We start from the raw sequence: 22,802 nt of genomic DNA on the forward strand, positions 1-22,802 counted from the left end.
ACAGACGTGTGCAGAACATGCATTTATCTGGTTCGAATGAAAGTGCCTCTAAATCCAATTACAGAGTACAGAAAAAACGCAAGAGGTCCCCGTTTACAAAAGCCTCAGTTTAAACCAGTCCCACGTTGTACATTTTTAATAAGATTATTTGTCTATTAGCCTATCGAGGCTTGTAAGGCGGAGTTAGCGTTGATACTATCCTGTTTTTGTGAATGGTAGAAGGCGGGGCTGGCTTTTTTTGCTTGCTACTCTACAAAGTGTGCGTCTTTGAGGTTTAAAATAGACACAGACCAGATTTCTCAACCTTAAATTGCCAATCATGACTCCCCTTTCCAGACTGTAATGGCACCGGTTAAATTGGTTTAGTCTGTTCAAGACAGTTCTTAGAATCCCCACATACCTAGGGCATTCTCCCTTGGAGCAGTGCTGCACATACAGCATTAAAATAAACTGTGTGACATCCAAACAATCAGAAGAGGGAAAAAAATCTGACAACACTAAACATAAAATGAGTAAAATAGCCAATTAAACAGAAGTGAGAACAAATGTTCTATCTGGCCGAAGGCTGAAATAGGTCAGTTGCGACACTCCTTGCTTCCCTCAAGAACATTAGAAGGATTAATAATTCAAGGATTATCTCTGAGAAGCAATTATCTGCTGCAGACAGGTAATCCAATATCCTGAAACCTTCCACCCAGCAGTGCCATTTCACTCTGTGGTTACACTACGAAATGCGTGACAAACGTATAGCTGAAGTTGTGCGGATGTCCCAAAACGAGAGAAGATGAATGGCTTTATTTGTCGAGCTTCCAAGTCGGTGAGGTAAGGCTACGCTGGTTTTCTGGGATTTAAATGGTATCGGACTGTAGAAAACAGATGCCACAGGAGCTGCATGTTGGGGAGACAGAAAGAAAAATACGATAAGAGGTGGTTCTGCATGTTTGGCTTGACAGTAATGTTAAGTCAGCAATATGTCTGCTATTACTTTATTTCAAGTTTTTGTTATATCGCATTTGTATTGTCTGTGTTTAGAGTGTTAACTTGAAACAACATGAAAGAAGTCTGACTCATATTGGAAGTGGTGCTTACTAACTTTAATATAATATTTTAAAATTACTTGTGATACAGTGTATTCTCTGGGTAACGTATAATTATGTATAAGTGAAATACTTGTCTAAAGGGAGAGAATTAGTATACTGGTAAGCAACAGATACGGTCACTTTATACTGTTTGTATGGTAGAAGCCACAGTATGACCATTTCCTTTTATCCATTTTTCTTTCGTTTTCTTTAAGTCATGTCCTATATGTGCTTCAGATATGTACAGGTACTTGTTGCCCTTTTCAATATTGAATCTAGAGTTCAGTTTTAAATTGTTTTCCAAAATAATATAATGTAAAATATGCATCATCTGGAATTGAAATATTCTGTTCCGATATTCCCTTAGTATCAGATAAAATATGAAAGACTATATATTCACACATTACATTGTTGCTAGGTTATAGAATTATGCTGAGATATCCTGTTTTATACTGTTAAGTTTAATGGTGTCTGTTTTCATTGATTAGAGGTCATAATAACAGAACAGTAGCAGAATCTGGGGTAATATTACATCTGATTTTAAAATAACGGTTTTGTATAGATTTTGTACATTTTCATATTTGTCATTATCACAGATTTAGTTTTAGTTTTATTGAGCTGTCGTGAAAAAATGTTTTGCTGGACATTTATACATCTTTATTCCAACATACATAATATAACTTGCCTTTAAATTGTAATTGACAATAAAATAATGTACCAGGACCTTTATATTATTGCTTAATATTTGGTTTTAAATGTGTAAGACACTTTTGAGCCAGACATAGTAACAAAGTAATTCTAGGCCTCTTTTACAGCAAGCTATGACACAGGACTATGATTACCAAAGTAAAAGTGCACTGCTGTAGTTAAATTACAGTCCTTGGCACTAAAAAATCAACATTAATGACTTCCTACTATTGAGGACAATTGGAGTACAGCATTAAATACCTTTGGTTTTGTTGTATGATTTCAGTTTTTGGAAGCTTTGCAAAAGGCTACTGTCATCGGGTTTTGGAATATTATTAAGAATGCTAGAAATAAAAGCACAAATTCTGACCTATAATTAAGATGGAATGGGATTTTGTAACCAACCTCTAAATTTCAGAACTACTCTCATTCATTGTTTTTAATTTACCAGATTATAAATTAACCACATATTAGCAGCTGTTACGTCAGAAATAAGGGTATGGAAAATTTTCGAGAGACGCTCAAGGTTTGGTGTTCAGAGGTTGCTGGAAACAATACACCTACAGTAGAGTATTTCTGAATCTCAGGACTGAGCGCAGAAACAAATAAACTGAACAACCCAAAAGCAAACAAGCAATCAGATCGATTAAAGGCATCAGTGAATACTGGTGATGGAGAGCTCAACTGGAATGAAAACCAACGGAGTGGTTCCCCCAGGACGAGGGACAGGAACCACTGCTCTAGAATATTCCTGTTAACAACAGTAATATGATCATGCCATGTGAAATCAGATACAATGCTTTTATCCACAGTGTCACCCTAACAAGGATGCTCCCGGGGTAATACTGAATTTATCAAGCTAGGAGACAGAGAAATTAATACATATTTATAGAACATAAGAACAAGAAAGGTTACAAATGATAGATGGCTATTTGATCTGTCTTGCTTGTTTGGTTGATAGTAGCTAATTGAATTCATTCAGCTGTTTCTTGAGCTTCAACAGCTCGACTGAGTAGCTTGTTCCAAACTCCCATGCCTCCTATTCTAAGTTTTAAATGCATTTCCACTTAGTTTTCAGTTGTCCTCTACTGTAGTTCATATCGCAGTATTGATTCTGAAGAAGAGTGGACTTTGTCGATGGCCTTGGGAATTTTCAACCCTTCAGTTAAACTCCTCAGAGACCTTGTAGTCTTCTGCATTTAAGATGAAAGAGATTCGGGGGTTTTTAACCTGTGAGTCTAGGACTTTCCTTGGGCTGAATTAAGAGCAGCAATTGTTTTTTTATGAGGTATAATGATCAAAATTGTACACAATATTATTTACAATATTGTACGTCTCCTTCCTTCTCTATATTGTCTGGAAGATGAATTGGCAACTGAGAAACCAAATCAGGTGAATGGCCCCATTTTTCTTACTGTATGTTCTTGTACTGTATTTCCCATTTTATATTTATAGCTTATGTTTCTGTTACCTGTGTGTAACACTGCGTGCTTGTCTGCATTATATGTCGTCTGCCAGGTGTCTGACCATGAATTTATTTAATTATATGTCTCTAGCTGTAAATGGATTTACAGTGTTTCTTAAAAAAGGATATTCTTAAACCTATAAGATATTAGTCTTATTGTATAGAGTACCAGCATTACATTATCCAAAATTATATTCTACAAAAAGCACCGCGCGGGACATGTATTTTTAAGTTAACAAACTAGCCTCTGAGGGACTTAAACCACATTAGTTTCTTTTATATACTATATAGTAGCCTAAATTGATTTATACGAGTTTTCGGTCTTGTCCAAAATTCTGACATTCTGTATCATAAAAAGACTAAAGCAAAACATTGAACGTCACTCAAACTGAGCATTCACGGACATACCTGCAACACAACGTCCAAAATAAAGAGTCTTTTAAAGACCGACCTCTAAGGACCTCGTCTGCGAATTTTTCAATATATTCGTTTAATTCATTGGTTAAAAGGGGGCTAAGATGCTTTATAATGTTTCGGCTGCTGATACGGAAACTGAAAGGAACCTAAATGGAATTTCTTTTGTGATGGGATTTACTTCTTTCGCCCTTTTTTTTTTGACTGCATCAGGAGTTGCTATGAAATCCATCTTGTGAAGCCAGCACCCGGATGTTGCAATAACGATGTGAGATATAACTCCCAGGGATAACTATAGGAACCACTTGTGTAAATAACATGGGGGTGGGCTGAAAGGGGGGCAAATCATTATTTTGGCTTATTTGTTTTTATTGGATCTTTGCAATATTTTAAATGAGGAAACGAGATGTATGAACAAGAGGACCAACGAAAAGGTAACGGAGCTGTGATCTCTTGTTTTCAGTTGTCTTCTGATGCTGTACCGGCAACGCTGTAGAGCTGAAGATGCTCTCTCTGTACGATAAACATGGAAGGGTTTAATGAATGCATATGTGTCTCTATTGCCCTCCAGCTAATGAATTTTAATTCGTTCTTTGGGGCTGGACATGCGTTTTTTTTTCGGTTGCAATAGCAATGGAGTTTTCTGTCTGAAACTGTGAGGATAGATTAGAATCAGCTGGTGGAGATAGTCTTCAGAAAAGGTACGATTGATTCACTTAATACATAAGGGGAAATAAAACGCTTAGCATCTTTTACAACTACTTTGTTTGTGGGTCGACGTTTGTCTTGTCTATGCTATAGAAACCCTATAATATGGCAATTAATATTTAATGAAGGAAAACTTTGGAAAAACTTCACACGTTATGTAGACTGATAAGTGTCGCGTTAGTTTTTACTGCATTTGTCAAAGCTGGTTGGAGCCCATTTGTGATACATCGTTATTTATTTTTTTTCTTCAGCAAGATTTCTTTTCCATCCGAGAGATGCACTGCGTGGTTGTGCGGTTTTCTGTTTAGGAACAAAAAAAAAAAACCCCGGATAATTTCAGCCAGTTTAATAAAAATGTTTGACAAACGAGACTACGTTGCGAGTAAAATGTAACGTCAATCCCCTATTGGAGATCTTCGCATTAAAACTGCCTTTGTAACCTAGCAGTAGCTCCTGCTGTTCTTACTGTGCGCTGGTAGTGCCATCCGATGGGCACGTATCTCAGTGCTTTAAAAATGGACTCATCTTTTCCCTTTTCATCTTTGTTTTAAATGTCTTATTTCCCTTGACTTTGAAGGACCAATTCTTTCATTTTGTTTCTACAAAGTGATCCGGGTATGTTAACATATCGGTGTATGAACGCTACTGTTGGTGAGCCAATATCCGCGCATTTTGCAGAAGACTAATGTCGATGTTAATGCTGGCGGAAAAAAAAAAACATCTTAAAACTTGCATATGTGATTTTCATGCATGATTGTGTAACCATTTCGGTTTTAGTTTCTAGGTCAGAAAGCTGCGTTAAATATATGAGCAAATATGCAGGACGATTGAAATTGTGGCAGTGAGTGAATTTAGATCGGACAGTTTGCGGGTATCGATTAATAACGATAGACGTTTTTAGCATTAAACAATGCAGAAATGAGATTGTTAGAAAGTTCTAGGCTAAAGGACCCTTTGTTTCTTATTTCTGTTTTCTCTCTCCGGGGCCTAACAGTTCAAGGACTTACACAACTGATTTGACCAAGTGATGTATTATAGTGACAGCTTTGAATTCACGCAGTTTAGCCGGGTGTTATTGGCATGGGATTGGATGTCATCTGCGTTGATCTTTTTAAGGCGTTTGATGATGTTTTCTGTTTAAAACGGAAATATTTACAAAGACGGTGCCTATAATTCAACATGTCTAACAATGTGATGGCTTTGTAAAGTCTGTATGATGTGTATAGACGTTACATTGGTTAGTTTTTGTTTCGCAGGGTGATAACTAATATCGACACCGTATGTACATTTATTTTTTGTTTTTCCTTAAAGGTGATACTCTCAGTCCCTTTGACCGTCTGTTTTCGTTGTATGCCTCCCAAACGCCTCACATTATTTTGCGCTGCTGAAAGAAAACGGGCGATGTTAATGTAGTTGTTTAGGTTTCTACCGTAGCGGTGACTAAATTGCTGGCATTTTACAAAAAGTTCAGAAGAGCCTGCTTTAGCAGAAGACACTTTAAAACGCCAACCACCTGTCCTGTTACTGTTTTTTTTTTATGATGGGTTTTGATTGCGTTACGCAGTGTTTATCCTTGACTAAACTAGAAGAGCTTAACAATTTCCCCCATTTAGTTTAGATCAGTTTTACAGAAAAAAAAACGTTAATAATCCTGGGGTAGATTTATGAGCAAGAACGTTAGCTCGTTTATTCTTCTCTTTTAGTACATCGTTGGTATTTTGATTGCCGCATCCCTTCCAACAACACCTACTACAGGCTTTGTGCCTGTGGGAAAGCATGAGATACAGTACAGTATATCTGGATAATAGGATTGGCTAGATTTGATGCTGTTTTGACAGAAAAGGGAAGCTGCAGTAAAACACAAGCATACAGTAGGTTTACCCTGGGTGGGGAGAGCTTCGAATGAACTAAATGCGTTAAATCGACTCAAAAAATAAAGCAAGCTGAAAACTCCATGTAAATTTATTTTCAAGACGTAAAATAAGAAAAGCACAGAAGCAAACATGACTTTTTTTTTTGCTTCTGGGTAAAACGTGTATAAAGAGGCAAGAATCAAGAGCAGGCTTTTCGGCCCATTTTACTTGATTTTTTTTAAAGAAGCTGAGCTATTGACTTTGATCACATGGATTAGTAGCTCGTTCCAGACTCTTCATCTATTTAAATTTAAATGCATTTCCCTATAGCTTCCTGTGTCTTTGGTTGGTGTTACACTGCTTATTAAGTCCATTGGGTTGACTTCGTCCCTTCCTTTACGGATTTTGAAAGCTTTTTAAAGATTTAACCTCAACTGGTACAGTGGCTCATGTAGTAGTACAGTGTATGTGTGAGTGGCAGGAATCACTGCCTGTAGACCTGGCTGATCCCATTGCCTACTTCAGACTGTGAAAGGTGTGAGGTGCAGAACTAGCTCTTATTCATTCTGGACCTACTGTAGGTAAAAGGAAAAACCATCAGTATTTTATGTGTTTTCAGATCGAGACCTATTCATCAGTCGCTTTCAGAAGCTGTCCAGTGATTATCTGGGCAGAGACCCCTTCATTTGTGTTAATCAGTCCATAAAGTACTCTGTTGCTTAGTATTTATTACGTATTGTTACTTATTCTGTACAGTACTGTATGTACAGACCTGCTGATCTTTTCTTATACTTAAAGCACTTTGAGATGAATTTTCTTCAGAGATGGTACATACTAATTAAATACTTATTAATCAGACATCAGTGAAGATAGAAGATTATTGCTCTTGAAAAGATTCAATGTATGCATGAGGTGAAATTTAATAAATCTATTCATTGGGTGAAGTTTTTAGCTTTAATGGGGTGGAATGAACATTTCCATCTAATTCAAAAACATTAGGAGGTGAATTAGACTGCATGTTGAATTACAGCCCAGCATATGGTGATGTTCATGTGGAGGTGTAAAACGCAAATACACCTTAGCTTGGGTCTACTTTTTGTAGGTAAAAGGGGAAAGAGAGAAATGCATCTGTTTGTGCTGTTGCAGCTTTGTTAGACTCCAGTCTTATATTTTATCTTATCAAGTTTTTTTGTGGTTGAAAGACACCGTATCATTTCTTTCTACTGCTTTAATGACATAAAAGGTAAAATGTTTTTTTGAGACAGTTATTTAATGCGGTGTATTCTCCAGTCTGAAACACTGGGAATTGAAGTACACTATATACGCTTGCAAGATGATTTAAGAAAAAAACTGTCTTTTTCCATCATTGTAGGTCTGTGCAAATATGTTTTAAAGGACACGGTCTTTAAGGTTTTAAGCCCATGGATGTTCCTGAAAAGCAATGGATTCCGATGATAATGTGTCAATAGTAAAATTAGATTATTGCCTTAAAGTTTATTTTAATTGGTGCATTATTTTCAGGTGTGTCTCAATTAGTGCGCAGTCTCGCGGTTCAGAACTCAAAAGTGTTGTGATGCTTTGTGCTGTAGTGTATTGATTTTCTTTTTTGCTTTGCTTTTACAGGGGCAAATTATGCCAGCAGCACCAGAGTACCTCTCCCTGGTGACGTACCAGTCCTTCAGTCGAACAACCCCACACCACCCAAGCCAACTGCTCTCTCCTGGCACGCTGCGATCGATGCTGCTAGACAGGCCAAGGCTGCACAAACCATGAGCACCAACACCACAGTACCTGTCGGATCTCTATCCCAAAGAAAACGGCAGCAATATGCCAAAAGCAAGAAACAGGGCAGCTCTGCTAACAGCAGACCACCCCGTGCCCTGTTCTGTTTAAATCTCAACAACCCCATCAGGAGAGCCTGCATTAGCCTCGTAGAGTGGAAGTATCCTTTTTTAAACTCTCCCATTGTCTTTCATTTAGTTGGTTTGGGTCCCGGGAAAGGTTTACCTGCCGCGTGCATGAAGGTGTTTGTTAATGAAAGGTTCCAAGAGCGGGAAATGGGAATTCCGCAGATAGTTCTGGGGAAACAGCATGTAAGGAAACTGCAGATGGCTCAGAAGCTGCTGTTCATGCTGCTTTTCTTGTTTGGTTTCGTGGTCTCTGGATTTACTGTTTGGTTGGAATTTTCACTGTCGTTTGTTGAGGTTTGGAAAGGAAGGGCTTACTGTCTGCTTGTGGTTATAACTTAACTGTGTTTTTCCCATTTGAAGTTTGAAAGAGAAATTCTGCAAATCAGAATTTTGTAGTTGCGTAATAGGCCCTGGCTGATACAGGAGATCTGAGGGTCAGTTATGCTGTATAGGAACAATTCCAGCTCAAGGTGGCAAAGCATCAATGTACAGTTCTCATTTAATAATTGCATGACATTATATAAAACCTTGGCAATCCCCAAGTGTTAAAGCACTTTGACCTCTTCTCCCTGTGTGTCTCCATTCCTCTTCAATTCTGATGGCGATAGACCTTCCCTGTAGGCATGGACGACCTTTACTGGGTCAGATCATAGCATCCTGCCACCTTGATAGCATTTGAAACTTGCACTCTGGAACTGCTGTAGGTTAGCTGAATAAAATGCACATATGGAAGATGTTTAGGGGAACTTTCTTCACCAGGCAGTCTCACGATCTTCAGTGTACCAATCCTCAAAAAAATCAACATTATATGTCCAGCTTTTCAACAGCAAGCAAGGCACTTAATTGTCAACTGGAATATGAAACACTGTCCAGCGGTTTTAATTGAACAGTAGTGGTTTACTTCTCACGTTTGTGGATTGCGAGAAACAAATGAAACATAATCGTAGGATAAAATAAACTAATTTCGAAATCTTCTGAGCTCACAAGGATGGAATATCCTGTAGGCGAAATCGCTAGATGGTAAGGATGAGGCAGAATTAATTATTTTGGTTCACAAGTTCCACCAATGCACATAGTTTACAGTGATACTTGCCAAAGGATACAGAAGTCGTAGGGAATTGCTACTCTACAGAGTACATTGGGTATAGAAAGTTGTTTTAAATACAATGCCCACCTCCTCTCTCTATGACTTTAGACTGGATATAACATTGATTCTAGATGATGCTTGGGATAACTGATGGAACTAGTTCTGAGGGTAACTGAGGCGAGATTGAGAGCGTTGCAAGTGCATGGATGCACCAAAAAGCAGGTGAATGTCACCTGAAGACCATGTAGACAGCATACTGGATACAAGAAATGGTGCCACAGTTTATTCATGAACTGTTCCACATTCTGGTTAATGATTAATAATGATTAACCAGATTCCTTTTGTACTTGGCTAATAATATGCAAGTAAAGTTTCTGACAACTGTTTTATAAAATCTTTGAAATGCTCGCCTTTAGTTTGCAAGCTTTATATTCTAATGCTTCATGGTCTTATTTTACATCACTCCTAAGATTGTTTTCTTAACCCAATGTACAGGCCATTTGATATCTTTATATTACTCTCTATTTTTGCCAACTGTGTGGCCTTAGCTGTTTACATTCCCTTCCCTGAAGATGACTCCAATTCAACTAACCACGACCTGGTGAGTACACCTGGCTACCTTATTGTAATCGATGCTTTGCAATGGTACCCTGCTATTTATTGGATTCTAAAGTCTACTAAGTCTTTATTACTTCATTGTGTATTTGTTCTTATTCGGGGTTATAGGTATTATTTTGCAAGGTTGCTGGCTGTTTGCATGTGCTAATGTGACTTAGCTCTGTATTTACTGAGGCTCATTTTTGTTGGTTTATCTCGGGCGTGTTTGTATCGGCTTTATTGGAGAACCCTGTGGAGGGCTTTCATTGTTCCATGCTATTGTGTCTGATTTTTGAAGCAGGGTGCTTAGGAAGTCAATAGGCATGTGTAGTACATTTAATCGCAGAAAGCAAACTTTGAATATCATAAACTTTTATCCGTTGTATTAAATAAAGACAGCCACTACAATTTTCTGGTCATACTGAGTAATGGTGTGTATTGCATTTAGAATGGCAAAGTAGCTTTGTGACTTTAGTTTAATAGGTGTTACAAAATAGCTTTTTTAACTGCCCTGTCTGACATTTAGTGCTGAAAAACAATGCAAAAGATTGCAAGGTACTTGTGAATTGTTTTTTCATCGATGTTAACATTTTCACTTCCTGTTAGAAGATCTACAGTGAGCTTGAAACATTTCTACGTGTGATTGAAAAATAATTGCCGTTTTTATTTATATTTGTATCTTTCATTAAAATGTTTAGATACTGTAGCATTTTGGCAAACTGGGAGTACCAAGATAAACTTCCCTTTAATTTTTTTTAAAGGTTAGTTTTGAAAGACACTTTGTTTTGAAACACTATGACAGGTCTGCCTGTGCTGCAGCATTTTAGTGGGGGTGAAAGCACAAAACTAGGGCCTTTCCTTACTGAGTCATAACCTGACATCCTTTCCAGCAGGGAGAAGATGGGGGTGGGCTGAAGACTTTGTGATGTGTGCTTGGGATATTGATAATGCCCTTCAAAGGGATACACTGTACCGCTGCTTCCATCAGCTGTTATATAAAAGTACATAGTCAATGTGATGAGGCCTGGTGAAACGAAGAGGAAGGATTGATGTGATCTCACTGTAATCTGTAACATGAGCAGTAAGAAGTATGGAATTCTGGCCAGCGCATTTTGAAAAGTTTGGTGGACTTAAAACGTTTTCAAAGGGTAAAACATAAAATGTCAAGGACAGAATTTGTCAGTTTTACAAAAAAAAACAACTTTTATGCACGTCTCAACACTTTTAATTCATTTCTGGTTTCTTATGATTAAAATAAGTATAAAAGGGAAAAAAGTACTATATTAAGAGTATAATAAAAAAATACTTGCAAATTATTTTAAATTATAAGGCTGGTCTCTGCATCAAAGTACTGGTTCAAAGCTTCAGCTGGTTTCCTGGTTGTCTTGGCATTGAAAATTATATTTATTAATGTAACATGATGCCAGCAGTATGAAAGCATACATTCACACATACACGGTCATGCTTCTAGATAACGGGATTATTGAAACAATCTTCCTGTATCCAATACCAGGGGAAAAGCTCCAGCACTTTTTAAACTTGTCCTTCTGTCACCACAATGTCCATGTTCAATGCTGGCTGAATTTGAAATATCCACTGAGATGTTTGCTTCCCAAGATGAGAAATACTCCCAAAGTGATTTCTGCCAAACATGTCTCGTTTTTGACTGGTATTTTGTTTCCCCCATGAACCAGACAGCAGACAAAAGGAGAAAAACAAAAAGCTAAAAGTGACAAGAATTTGTGTTTGACCAGAGCCATCATGCTCTGATCTGTTTAATCTTTTGAAGATGAGTGGTTGTGATATTTATGTGGTGCTGCCTAGAGACATTGCCATCTGCATGATACACTAGGCAATGAGGTCACTATAGAACATGCGTCATCTGGACATTATAGACTTCGTGTATGCCTCTAGAATTGAATTACCATGAAATAAAATAACCAAGAGCTTAGTCCTGCCTCATTTACTTGGAGTCGCATGTCATAGTATAGGTGTGCCAAATGCTGACTAAGGGTGTTGTGGTGGCTAATGCAATCTGTATATAGTGGAAGCAGAAAAATAGACTGTACACCCCTGAGCCTGCTTGCAAATATTCTGATATCACCACTGTTGTGAACTGTAAATGCTAGTTCTCTTTATCTCCTTTCCAGTTATAAATGTGAAGACATAAATGTGTCGTTTTGCTTAAAAAGATTGACACGTTAGCCTTAATGTAGACAAATGCATCTGAAAACCTTCAAGGGTTTCATTTATATCATATTTGTCCTTAATATGGAAAGTAATTGTTTTCAGCAGAGAGTGTGTGTTTCATGAGATTCTTGTCTGCTATTGAAATTGGTCCTGAAAGCGAATTAAATTACTCTTGGAATTTTAGAAATTGTCTAATTTAACTAAAGTTTTGCCTATTTGCATGGATGAGTGTACTGTATGTGAGACTGGCTCATTATCCATTGGGCTTATCTATTTGTCTTTTTCTTCATCCCCTGGATTCAGTTCAAAGTAATTTCACATCTGTGATGGATATTGTATAGTCTACATGCTGCCGAATAGTGCTGATTCCACAGATAAGAGCTAGACTAGTCTTTTTTCATTCAGGATTGAGATACAGAAGGCTTGCAGATCTCCAAAGTCTTGTGTGAATAGTCAGTTTTAAGTGCTGTGTCTGAGCTCTGTGTTTGAATACTTTTTTTTGTTTAAATACAATGTATTCCTCAGAAATGATTAAAATGGGTAATAGCAGTGTCACAGCATAAAAAATGAAATTTTGCTTATCTGAAGAAGCAAAGTAGCTTTACAGTAAAAACGTAATTGTAAGATGAAATTAGAAAGGTTGCAAACGAGAGAAGGCTGTTGTCACGTACTTGCTCGTTAATAGTTAAGTGGTTAGAGGGGCTCAGTCCTTTCTTAATAGAAGCCTGGGTGTCAGCTAGGAAAACGTGTCAGCGACACCAGCTTGTTTGAGGCTCCCACAAAAGTTTGCATAAAGAGTTGCCTCGTGTTCTTACAGTTTTTGCTAGTTCTCATGTTCCGGTATCATTAATTTCATTATAGATGTCTGTATCAGAATCTAGATCCTTGATAAACTGTTAGGAAGAGCAATTGTAATTGATGAATGAATCCCTGTGGTACTCTCCTGATGACATCTGTCCATCCTGAGTATTTACATCTTAAAGTGGTTTTCTATAAAACGCTTGCCTTCCTAGCTTAACTCTTTCTCGTTTTGTTAGTTCTTAGTTTGACAGTCATCTCTTCCCTTTATTCAACTAATGCCTGCAGGTTCTGAGTTTGACGGATTATCTTAGATTGAATTTGAACATCAGCATAAAAATTGTTGTAAATGTTTATCGGTGCAATTAGGCCATCAAAGCAATGCCAGTGTAGATGTGAGATGTGACTGTACCTGAGCCCATATTTTGCAGTCGGAATTCGGAGATTGCTGTTTAGAATGAATTCAGTGGCTTTACGTGGAATGAGAGTTATCTTTAGAACTTGCTAAATTTGCATGGCTATCAAACACTTTGTCTCGTGATTGTTTAAATCACAAGACCAGTCTTCCATCCTGCTAACCGGGTTCCTCCTTTGGCACTGGACCTTAATACCAGCTTATGATGCTGACCTGCTGTACGGAATGCCTGTAGGTTGACTGAGCTGATTCCTTTTCGTGCTCAGACGGTTTTCTTCCTTTGCTGAGCGGGTGTGGAGGGAGGAAACAATAATTGATCAAAGTCACACGTTTTGCCCTTTATCCTCTGAAGCAGTTTTAATTTGATTTCTTCATTAGCGTTTGTCTGCGGCAGACGGGCCCTTAAGATTAAGCTTTGGTGTGGATTAGCTGTATATAAATTAGTGTGCCACTTCCGGACTGAGAAGCCTGCCAGTTGGCTCCAGTGGCATGACGACAATGTTGACACTGTAGTTTGTCATGAAGACTTTCCAGCCCTCCCCACAGAAGATAAAAGATGGAAACAGCACTTATTATAGTGCACAAAAGAATAGCATTCTGCTCTTCAGAAAAAGCATTTAGATCAAGGTCTGTATTTATGAGGAGCAAATATTGAACACCTGTTTGTCTTGAAGTGACATAAAACCCAGCAGTGTCCTTTCCCATTTTTCAAAGATTAAAATGGTCTCAGTTATTGTATGTAAGCCACTGTGTGTAGTTATTTCTTGTGGCTTCTAAAACATGAGTAAATGAAAGTATTTATGCTGAGTGTTTTGCTGGTTCTTTTTTTGTTTTGTTTTCAGCATTTCATTTTCAGTGTTTATTTGATAATTCTGAAAGGTCATGATGTACTTCAAGCCATGAAAAGGGCAAAGGAAATGGTTTTAGACTTGTCACACACGGGACTTTGTTACAGCTACAGGAATTTTTATTTTCATAGTTGCCACTCTGTAGATAAAGACAGACCATAATGGCTTGAGTCTCAGATAAGAAAGCTGTGTGTTTTCTAAACTTATATCTCCTTCTGTTTGCCAGAGCAGAACAGGACTGGAGAAGGCAGGGTCTGATTTTTTTCATTATTCCCTTTGTAGCGTCCAGTGTTGACAACACATTAAAATTTTATCTTGGTGGAGTGTAATCGTAATGCAAGGAATTGTGCATGAAAGATGCCGGGGTGCTTGCTGCATCTCCCAATTTACTTTTTGTGAAGAATGTTACTCTTGTAAAAGCTAGGGAATGCACACCTAAGACTGAGAATAGGAGGAACTTCTTTGCACAAAGGGTCGTATAAGTTTGGAATAAGGTACCCAGCCATCGTATTCAAGCTGATGTCAAGGTTTCATTCAAGAACCTGCTGGGTCAGAATCCTCAGATAAATTAACCAGACAGTTTATTCCTGCTTGTGCTGAGATGAGCTGTACAGGTATTGGAAGATGCTTGCGAATGACCCCTTTTCATGTGCTGAGGTTGCTGCACCCCCAGCTGCCACTCCCCAGAAGCCTTGATCTAATGGCATGGGGATCGAGATGATTGGAGGTCTCATTCTGCTGCAGCCCTCGACAGCCAGAACAACCAGCGAGATATTCCTGGTTGAGAAGCCGTTGAGAAGCTGGTGGCTAATCCCTGACTGCCGAGTCTACAGGGTACAGTAATCATAACGGGCTTAGACAGTAGCTGAACAGCTCCAAGGCAGAAGGACTCTTGTCTGTCTTTCACTTTCTCAATGCCGGACCCTCATTACTAATTGTACAGGTCCCTCAGCAAGCATGAGGGGACAGACTTTGGAACTCCAACCCAATGAGATGTGTGCAGAATGGCCTCCCCTCATTCATGACCTTTCATTTGGTTTTACATGGTATCCCACAGGAAAAAATCCCACCAATTTACACTCTTGTATTTTTTATCAATTAACAAAATTAATGCTTCTTGGCAATCAGTACTCCAAGAAGTATTAATTTTGTTAATTGATGAAAAATAGTACTACTTTAAGTACTACAATTAGTACTTAAAGCTCTGAATGTAGCTAAAGTAAATTCTTGGTAAGAGTTGTGTGTACAGTATTTCTGTACTGAAGTACTGTTTAATTGGCATAGAGTACATATGATGTTGGGAATTTGTTGAAAGTAGAAGTTGCACCATTTGTCGAGCCACAAGTGCACTCATATTCATCTGCTTTGGCTTGATTTTAATTAGTTATGTTTTCATCAAATTTTAGTGTCTGCCAAGACTTTTCATAAGTGTGAAGCCCAGTGCAATTTAGATAAAAATTGAAAGGTCTTGCATGAAATTAAGGATTAAGCAAAATTTGCTCTTAAATGATCACATGGAGCAATGAAAATAAATTGCATTCATTAAGATAAAATTAAGCTGTGGCTTCTAATCTTGTGTGATAACATCTTGATATGCTGATTGTGCATGAATGTGCTGATGATGTCACTGCTTCATAATCAGTGAATACTTAACCTCGGTAGAGATGTTTCTCTAGACCACCACAGACTTAGTGCTGTTTAAAGTTAACATGTCCAAGATGATTTAATTCTGTTTAGTGCCTCATATGATTCATGTTCTCTGAAGTGCATTAGTTGTAAGAATCCTGGAATTTCATGCACAATACCAGTTTTATGCTGTGTGTTAGCAAATGTCTGTTATAAATCATTGGAATTCAGAATTGTGGAATTTAGACACTTTATTTTAGGACCATTTCTGGAAAAGGTTGTGGTAGCATGTTTGTCAAATGTAAATGGTAACTCTAAAGGCAATGAAATGCATTTTCCAGTTTATAAGTAAACATTTGTGTAGCAGGAGGTTTTGGTCATTACTGTCACATAAAGCAGTAGTATTTTTCATCAATTAAGAAGGCTCCACAGCCGAAACATTGTGTTTCTTTTCTTCTCTTTTCAGCATGGAAAAAACCTTCACTTGTACCTTTGCAGCCTATGCATGCTGACGGAGCTACCTACTTGAACCACCATAGTCTAACATAGTCATAATCATGGATCACATAACTGCTGATTTTATACACGTAAGGTTCAGAAATTGTGGAGTTTACAATACTAATCAGAATAAAATTACAATCAAATACAAGAGCTATAATACAGGCTTTTCAAATACTGTACATTCCTGTTCTACAATATATGGAATCTTGTCTGAGCTGCATTAGTAAAGTTTCATTACATTCTACAAATAGTGGTATGAATAAAATGCAGTTGTCCTAACCACAGAGACCTGGTTAAATGTGTCCAGAGACCTAAACATGGAACAATATAACCTTGTCGTGAATTTAGGGAGCAGCTGGGGCCTAAAAGAGGGAAACTGCTAAAAATGAACTAAGACGCATGCCAGTGGGCTTGGACCAGTTAGAGACATCAAGTCACCGCCTGTCTTTGGAAAGTGGGAAGAAGCTGTGTCACCTGGAGAACGCAGAGAGCACATGCAAACTTCACACGTATAACGCCCTAGTCTAGAACCATACCTGTAACTCGAGCTGTGAGGTAACAACACTAACACCATGCTACCATTTTGCACATTAACAGGCTGTTACAGGCCGTGCTGTGTAGCAGAATTTTTAACTGTGGTAGCGCTGTAGCTGTGTACCCGGTCTTGCACAAACGCTAAGCTCTGGGCTGACTCATAACACTGCACTGTTCCATGTCGGTCTAAAGACCCAGCTTATGAGACCCATCCTTCCACATGCTTATATCTTAGCCTCCTCTATAACTAACTCCAGACCTGCGTGGGTCTGTCTTCCCTTACATAGTGATTTATATATCATTACTAGCATTTACCCTAATGTGACTGCTTCCAAAACATGTTATTACTCAAGACATAAATCAAAGGGTCTAATTCGGCAGGGCAAACCTGCCCACAATTACTCAGCATGTTGCTTTGCTCCTGTTGTCCATCAGAGAATTAGTACAATGGTGGAAAGGAAGAAATTAGTCTCTAACATGACTAATCAGACTGTTTACCCTGTTTCAACCCAGCTGTAGTGATTGGTGGATAGCATTGTACAAGAAAATTAGTGTCTAATAAAAACTGTCATTATTATTAACACTTGTGTTGCTTTATGAAGTGACATTATTAAAGCCATCTGCCCTTATTTTTGTTTTAAAAGGCTGTTTTGCAGCATAGTTGAGATTCATTGGATCATTTTGGTGTTTTCTGTTAATGAATAATAAATGCTTTTTTTTTATTCAGTGGTATCTTGGTACAAAAATATGTAAAACATAAGTTACGTGTTCCTTTTTTAATCTTGCTCTATGTGCGCTATGGATTATTCTCTTAAGAAATGCAATTGTGTTGTATTTCTAAAGAAAATGACCCAAATACTAGAACTGCAGATTTTTTGAGATCTGAAATAAATGAGACGAGACATTTTAGTTTTTTTTATTTTACCTTTTTTAACTTCAGAAGAAATTAACAAAGAGCATTTATCGGCAGACAGAATATTGTTTTCACTCCAAAAATGACATTAAAGCTGTCGTATGTTTTTTGCGCAGGAGACTGGGGGTGATTGTAGAGGCATGTGGAACACAGTAGTGTCTTTAGAGAGCCGCTGAGGGCTGCTGATTTCCTCGAATTTCATTGTGTTCTGTATCCACCCAGTTTGGACATGGTGGTGATTAAAGACAGTATTAGGAGAACAGGAGCTAAGAGCCCTAGGCATCGTGACACAGTGATTTGCATTGCTGCCTCATAGGGCTTGAGCCCTTGGTTCAATTCTGGGCCTGTGGTGCTATCTGTGTGGAGTTTGCATGTTCTCCTTGCGTTTTAGTGTGTCCTTCTGTAGTCTAAAAACATACTGGTGGGTCAACTGGCTTCTGGGAAAATTGGCCCTGGTGAGTGTGTGTGTATCCGAGTGTCTGCCCTAAGATGCGCTGGTGTCCAGTCCAGAGTGTACCCCACCCTGCTCCCATTGCTTGCTGGGATAGGCTCTGGTTCTCTCGTGACCCCGAATTAGAAAAAGTTAGAAAATAAATGGATAGAATGATGATCTAATATTTCAAAATACTTTTAAATATTTATGTAAAGTCTGATAAAATAGCTTTATCTTTTGTCAAAAAACCTATACTGTAGTTCTGAACCAATGTGTGGGATATTGTCATCAAAATTCAATGTGAAACCTTACAGTGCACATGATGTTTAAAAGCGATTAGGCATGTAGTTATTTAATATTAAGATTTTTCTCTGAAAAATAGATTAGCTGTAATTTCAGTTTATGTACTGTATGGGCATATATATATATAAGTAAAATTATGAATAACACATTCAAGTTGTATGAATTTATTGCCAGGTCTGTTGCTTGATCAAAATGTTTATTATTGTCATTTTTATTATGTATATTTATATATGATGTTATTAGTCTCAAGATGCAGGTCCTCACCAATGCATTTCTTTAAAAAAAATAATTATTTAAAAAAACAAGAGCCGTGTCCGGGTGTGTTTTTAACAGATGCGTGAGGGTTTGTGATTTGAGGCTGGTGCTAGCAAGCATGGGTAGTGCCTGTCATGTGACGTGTCATGTGACAGTCGGCTGCTTGGCCACAGTGAGGCTGGCAGCAGTTGGGATTAACCTTCGCCCTTGCTGCTAGTCTGCTCCTCTGAACAGGCTCAGTAACTGCAACAAAGCCTTCTCCCCGCACAGAGTGACTGAGGAAGCACAGAGAGACAACAGGCGCGCCTGGCAGTGATTTTAATGGATGGTGTGCTATGTGTTTTTGATGGACTGGGATTCAACGGACCTTCCCAATGTGAATACTCGTTGCAACCACTATGTCTGGTGCTCATTTTATTAACTTGTGACAGATGTGTTTGAAGCCACTCTTGGATACCTTCACTCCCTCCTGCTTCTGTTTGCACAGAGTAACATTGTAACACCTGGGACTTTCACTAAAGTACAGGTGTAAGAAAAATAAAAAAAACAAGAGTTTATTTTAAGATACCCTGATGGTAAGCTTACTTGCCAAGCTCATTAACTAATGTAACCAGACAAACTGTTTTAACCCTGTAGGTCTATAGCCTTTCATTTTTCTTGAGTGCAAAAGCATTTTTGATTTTATGGAAAGCCTTTCTCAACAAAGATATATCTTGGTGTGAAATGGGCATTCAACATTTTTTGTAGTCAAAAGATGTATTTTGTGTTTTCTGTCCAAGTTGTAATCGAAACTCGTTTTGCACCCTAAGTTTCTACTACTCTTGCCAAGATTAAGTGGCTTTCTATTAACTTACAGATCTGTGTTGCGTTCATCGGTTCATAGGTCAGACATAGGTAAGTAAAAATATAAAGTGCCTTCCTGAGCTAACATAAATTAGGGAGGCTATATGTCCAGATTTATGCCAGACACTCGGAATATTGGAGGCTCTGTGATCTGTGATGCTAAGCTAGACATCCAATTATCCGCCTTTTTGCAATTTATTGTCCTACAACAACATTCCTTCTTCAGTTGATCACATTTGTTCATGTTATTGGTTAGTGTGTTTGTCATTTAATTTATGTGGCGACAAAGACTATTTTTCTTGTTCCCTGTGACATATTATGTTGTGTTAAAGCGACTAAGGGTGATTCAATGGGCAGATCAGTAGCAACATTAGTTAACGCCCCAAATGTCAAAATGAAGAGCTGTTCAGAGTGGTCAAAGGAACATAAATATGTACAAGTGATAGTAATGATGAGCAATAGTAGCCAGGAAAGAGTGCTCTTTTGATACATTTTGTCCCAGAAGCACAAACCCCTCATCACTCCTGGCCACCATAATGGAACTTGGAAGTTAATCTGTAATTAAGTAGTTATTTTATTTATTCTGTGGATTTACCTCAGTTATTAATTGATATGCCTCTTGTTTAGGGTGAGATACACACTCGGTAAAACAGCAAAAAGTAAAGTATGGGCAGAGCTTTAACGAGCCATGTGGCTTTCAAAAATTACCATTACGATCCCATTTTCAAGTTGTGTTTTTGCTATGCAGAACCACTTTTTTTCCAGCTCATTTCCTTTTCCAAGCTATTACATCCATTCAGCTTCACAAGTGTGGTGTGTGTATGGGTCTTTATAAAGGCCTCTGTAAATGTCAGCACTGTATATCTAGAAGTCCGTTCTGCAGTGTCAGGCCCCATTAAGTACAAAGTTACTGAAGAGTCAAGTTGGTCTTGTTTATTCTCTGATCCATTTTTGGGTCATTTCTTTTTCTTTTGAAATCAGCTGTGCTTTTGACACACTTAAATTCAGAATGCAAAGGAACAAGTAATAGGTTTATTCCATGCTGAAAAAAAGAAGAAAGAGGACACAACGTTTCGGCCGTGGAGCCTTCTTCAGGTGTGACTTGGCTCCACGGCCGAAACGTTGTGTTCTCTTTCTTCTTTTTTTCAGCATGGAATAAACCTATTACTTGTTCCTTTGTAGCCTACGCATGCTGACGCAGCTACCCACCTTAAATTCAGAATAGCAGTTTAGAAAAACCCAATTGCTGTGTTGCTTTTACATCTTTCGAACAGAAAAAACTTGACTGTAGATTGCCATAATAGGGTTCAATTACCGATATTTTTAAACTTTAGTAAAATTTTCTTTTGCTCTGGTGGTCCTCTGGAGTACATATCTGCAAAAATCTGAACTTCATCTGCCAGGATTACTGTAGAAGATTTGAAAATTAAATGTACTTAAATGGTGAGCCAGGCCTGAAAAGTGTCTATTAATAGCAAAATGGGTTATATTATTCTGTGACAATATCCATAGCAAAAACTGTTTAAAAGTGGTACGGTTGGCTGACAAAATGTAAATCTTGTGTTGAGCATCGTTTGTGTGAAAATGTTAAAAATAAACAGTGAAAAAATAGTTCAAACTTACACAGTTTTAACTAAGCAAAATGACCCACCTTACACAGGTAATTTACTAATACTTTGGATTGTAACTGTAACATTATGGAATGAAAATATATTGATTAGTATAGCTCCTAAGAATTTAAGAGGCCATGGAGAAAAATATCCAACAGCAAAATGAAGGAACTTGATAGCATGTCAGTATGCAACAGTATGTTATCGGTATCATTCACATTATTATTGCCATACGGAATATGAAATCCAGCAGCTGTTGATTTTGAATGTTCATGCAAAGGTCATTTATCGGGTTTCTTCTTTTAGTACTGTATGGCTGCTTAAACTGTGCAGTTTTTTTTTTTTAGAAAAGCATTTGAATTAGCATTCGAGGTTGAGTGCTCCTCACAGTTGTCCCTCCTGTCCTCACAGTCAGATTAGTTGATGAGAATAGGCTATCGGGCGCAGGTCAGCTCCATTCTGTGTGATGATCGGGTAGTTACAAGGACAGTGCACTGTGCATCACAGCCCGGTAGACTAGCCTCAGCAGACAGCCTGTTAATGGAGATAATATCTGTCTTATTTAACAGTCTTGAATGGGGCAGTCCAGAATTAATGTATTTCACTGAGGTCATCCATCCTTGTTTTGTTTTATGTCGAGTGGTTTGTGAACAGCTATTTTGAGATTTGGCTTTGCAGATTTAAGCTCCCCTTTTATGGGAGAAACTGGGATTATTCATCCGAACTGTTGTCTGTAGAGCTATAACGTGCCCTTTATACAAACTCGCAATTACCACCGAATGTCATTCCCTTTTTTAAGTATTGAATATCTGTTATGGTCTACTGTATTAATTGTTGTTTTTTATTATGAAGTAGCTACAGTATGTCATTTTCAGCACTTCAAATTAAATGTCTTCCTGTTTTAAAATATAAACCTTGATGTGTCAATAAGTTTTACTCTTTTTTAGTTCTAGTATTTAAAATCTTAATTTTTTGATGCTCTTAATGAAAAATACTATAATGTTACCATCACAACTGTACCATATACTGGCAACAATAAATTTCATATACTTGAAATAAAGAGCTGCATGTGTTTGTATGATGATCTGCTAATTGTAGAAAGTATCAATTAATGTGATTAAGTAATTGTTTTTGCATCATGGTTTTATACAGCAGCCCCTCATCCAATTCAACCATTTGCATAGTCAGGAGACGGCCCTGAATAGTTCATCAATATGATTCTGTACTTGAACATAATGTCACTAAAAATAGCACCGCATTAGAAAGAACTATCAGTAAATCCTTTCTGTGAAACTCACTGTCCTTGTGTGCAGTGACTGCTATTCTGTGAATCCTGTAACAGTCTGTCTGTGGTAACCTGAGATGTTTGCACTTGGATCTTTTTTTTTAAAGCTCAGCTATTAAAGAAGATGTGTGCATGTCATTTGTAATCTCAGTTGTGTCATATCCTGATGTGTATGTCTTAATGCTTTGATGCTTTCAGTGTTGAGTTTGTTTGTCTTGTGGTTTGTCAGAATCCTGGTGCAATGTGTAATTGTTCGTTCCTTGCAAAAATGGCCAAAGGAGCTTGTGGTGGATTTTTCTTTGGAAATTCTGTTCCTTTATATAAAAAAGAAAGATGGCAGTATTGAAAATAATTGGAACTTCAGATTGTTATCATCATTCTTGTACTGTGCACCTGAGTTTTTTTGTGATGGAACTGTGACATTGCAGTATGACTACGAGTCTATCTG

The 22,802-nt window shown here is 37.8% G+C and overlaps 1 protein-coding gene across 16 annotated transcripts in view; it reads left to right on the forward strand.

Moving 5' to 3' along the window:
* Positions 1-424: 424 nt before the first annotated feature.
* Positions 425-22,802, forward strand: part of LOC148662139 (voltage-dependent L-type calcium channel subunit alpha-1D-like) — a 118,873-nt gene continuing 96,495 nt past the window's right edge. For 13 of the 16 annotated variants that reach the window (XM_088636963.1, XM_088636948.1, XM_088636950.1 and 10 more), the window contains exons 1-3: positions 3,884-4,079; positions 7,830-8,148; positions 9,699-9,804. In XM_088636963.1, the coding sequence (XP_088493089.1) occupies positions 4,052-4,079; positions 7,830-8,148; positions 9,699-9,804 (453 nt within the window). In that variant the 5' untranslated portion in view covers positions 3,884-4,051. Of the gene's footprint in view, positions 823-3,883; positions 4,080-4,183; positions 4,347-4,819; positions 4,969-7,829; positions 8,149-9,698; positions 9,805-22,802 lie in introns of those variants that run through there. The other 3 variants (XM_088636958.1, XM_088636957.1, XM_088636956.1) reach the window with 3 other exon arrangements.

Source organism: Lepisosteus platostomus, chromosome 6 (genome assembly GCF_059453375.1).
Source record: "Lepisosteus platostomus isolate fLepPlt1 chromosome 6, fLepPlt1.hap1, whole genome shotgun sequence".
Lineage (NCBI taxonomy): Eukaryota > Metazoa > Chordata > Actinopteri > Semionotiformes > Lepisosteidae > Lepisosteus > Lepisosteus platostomus.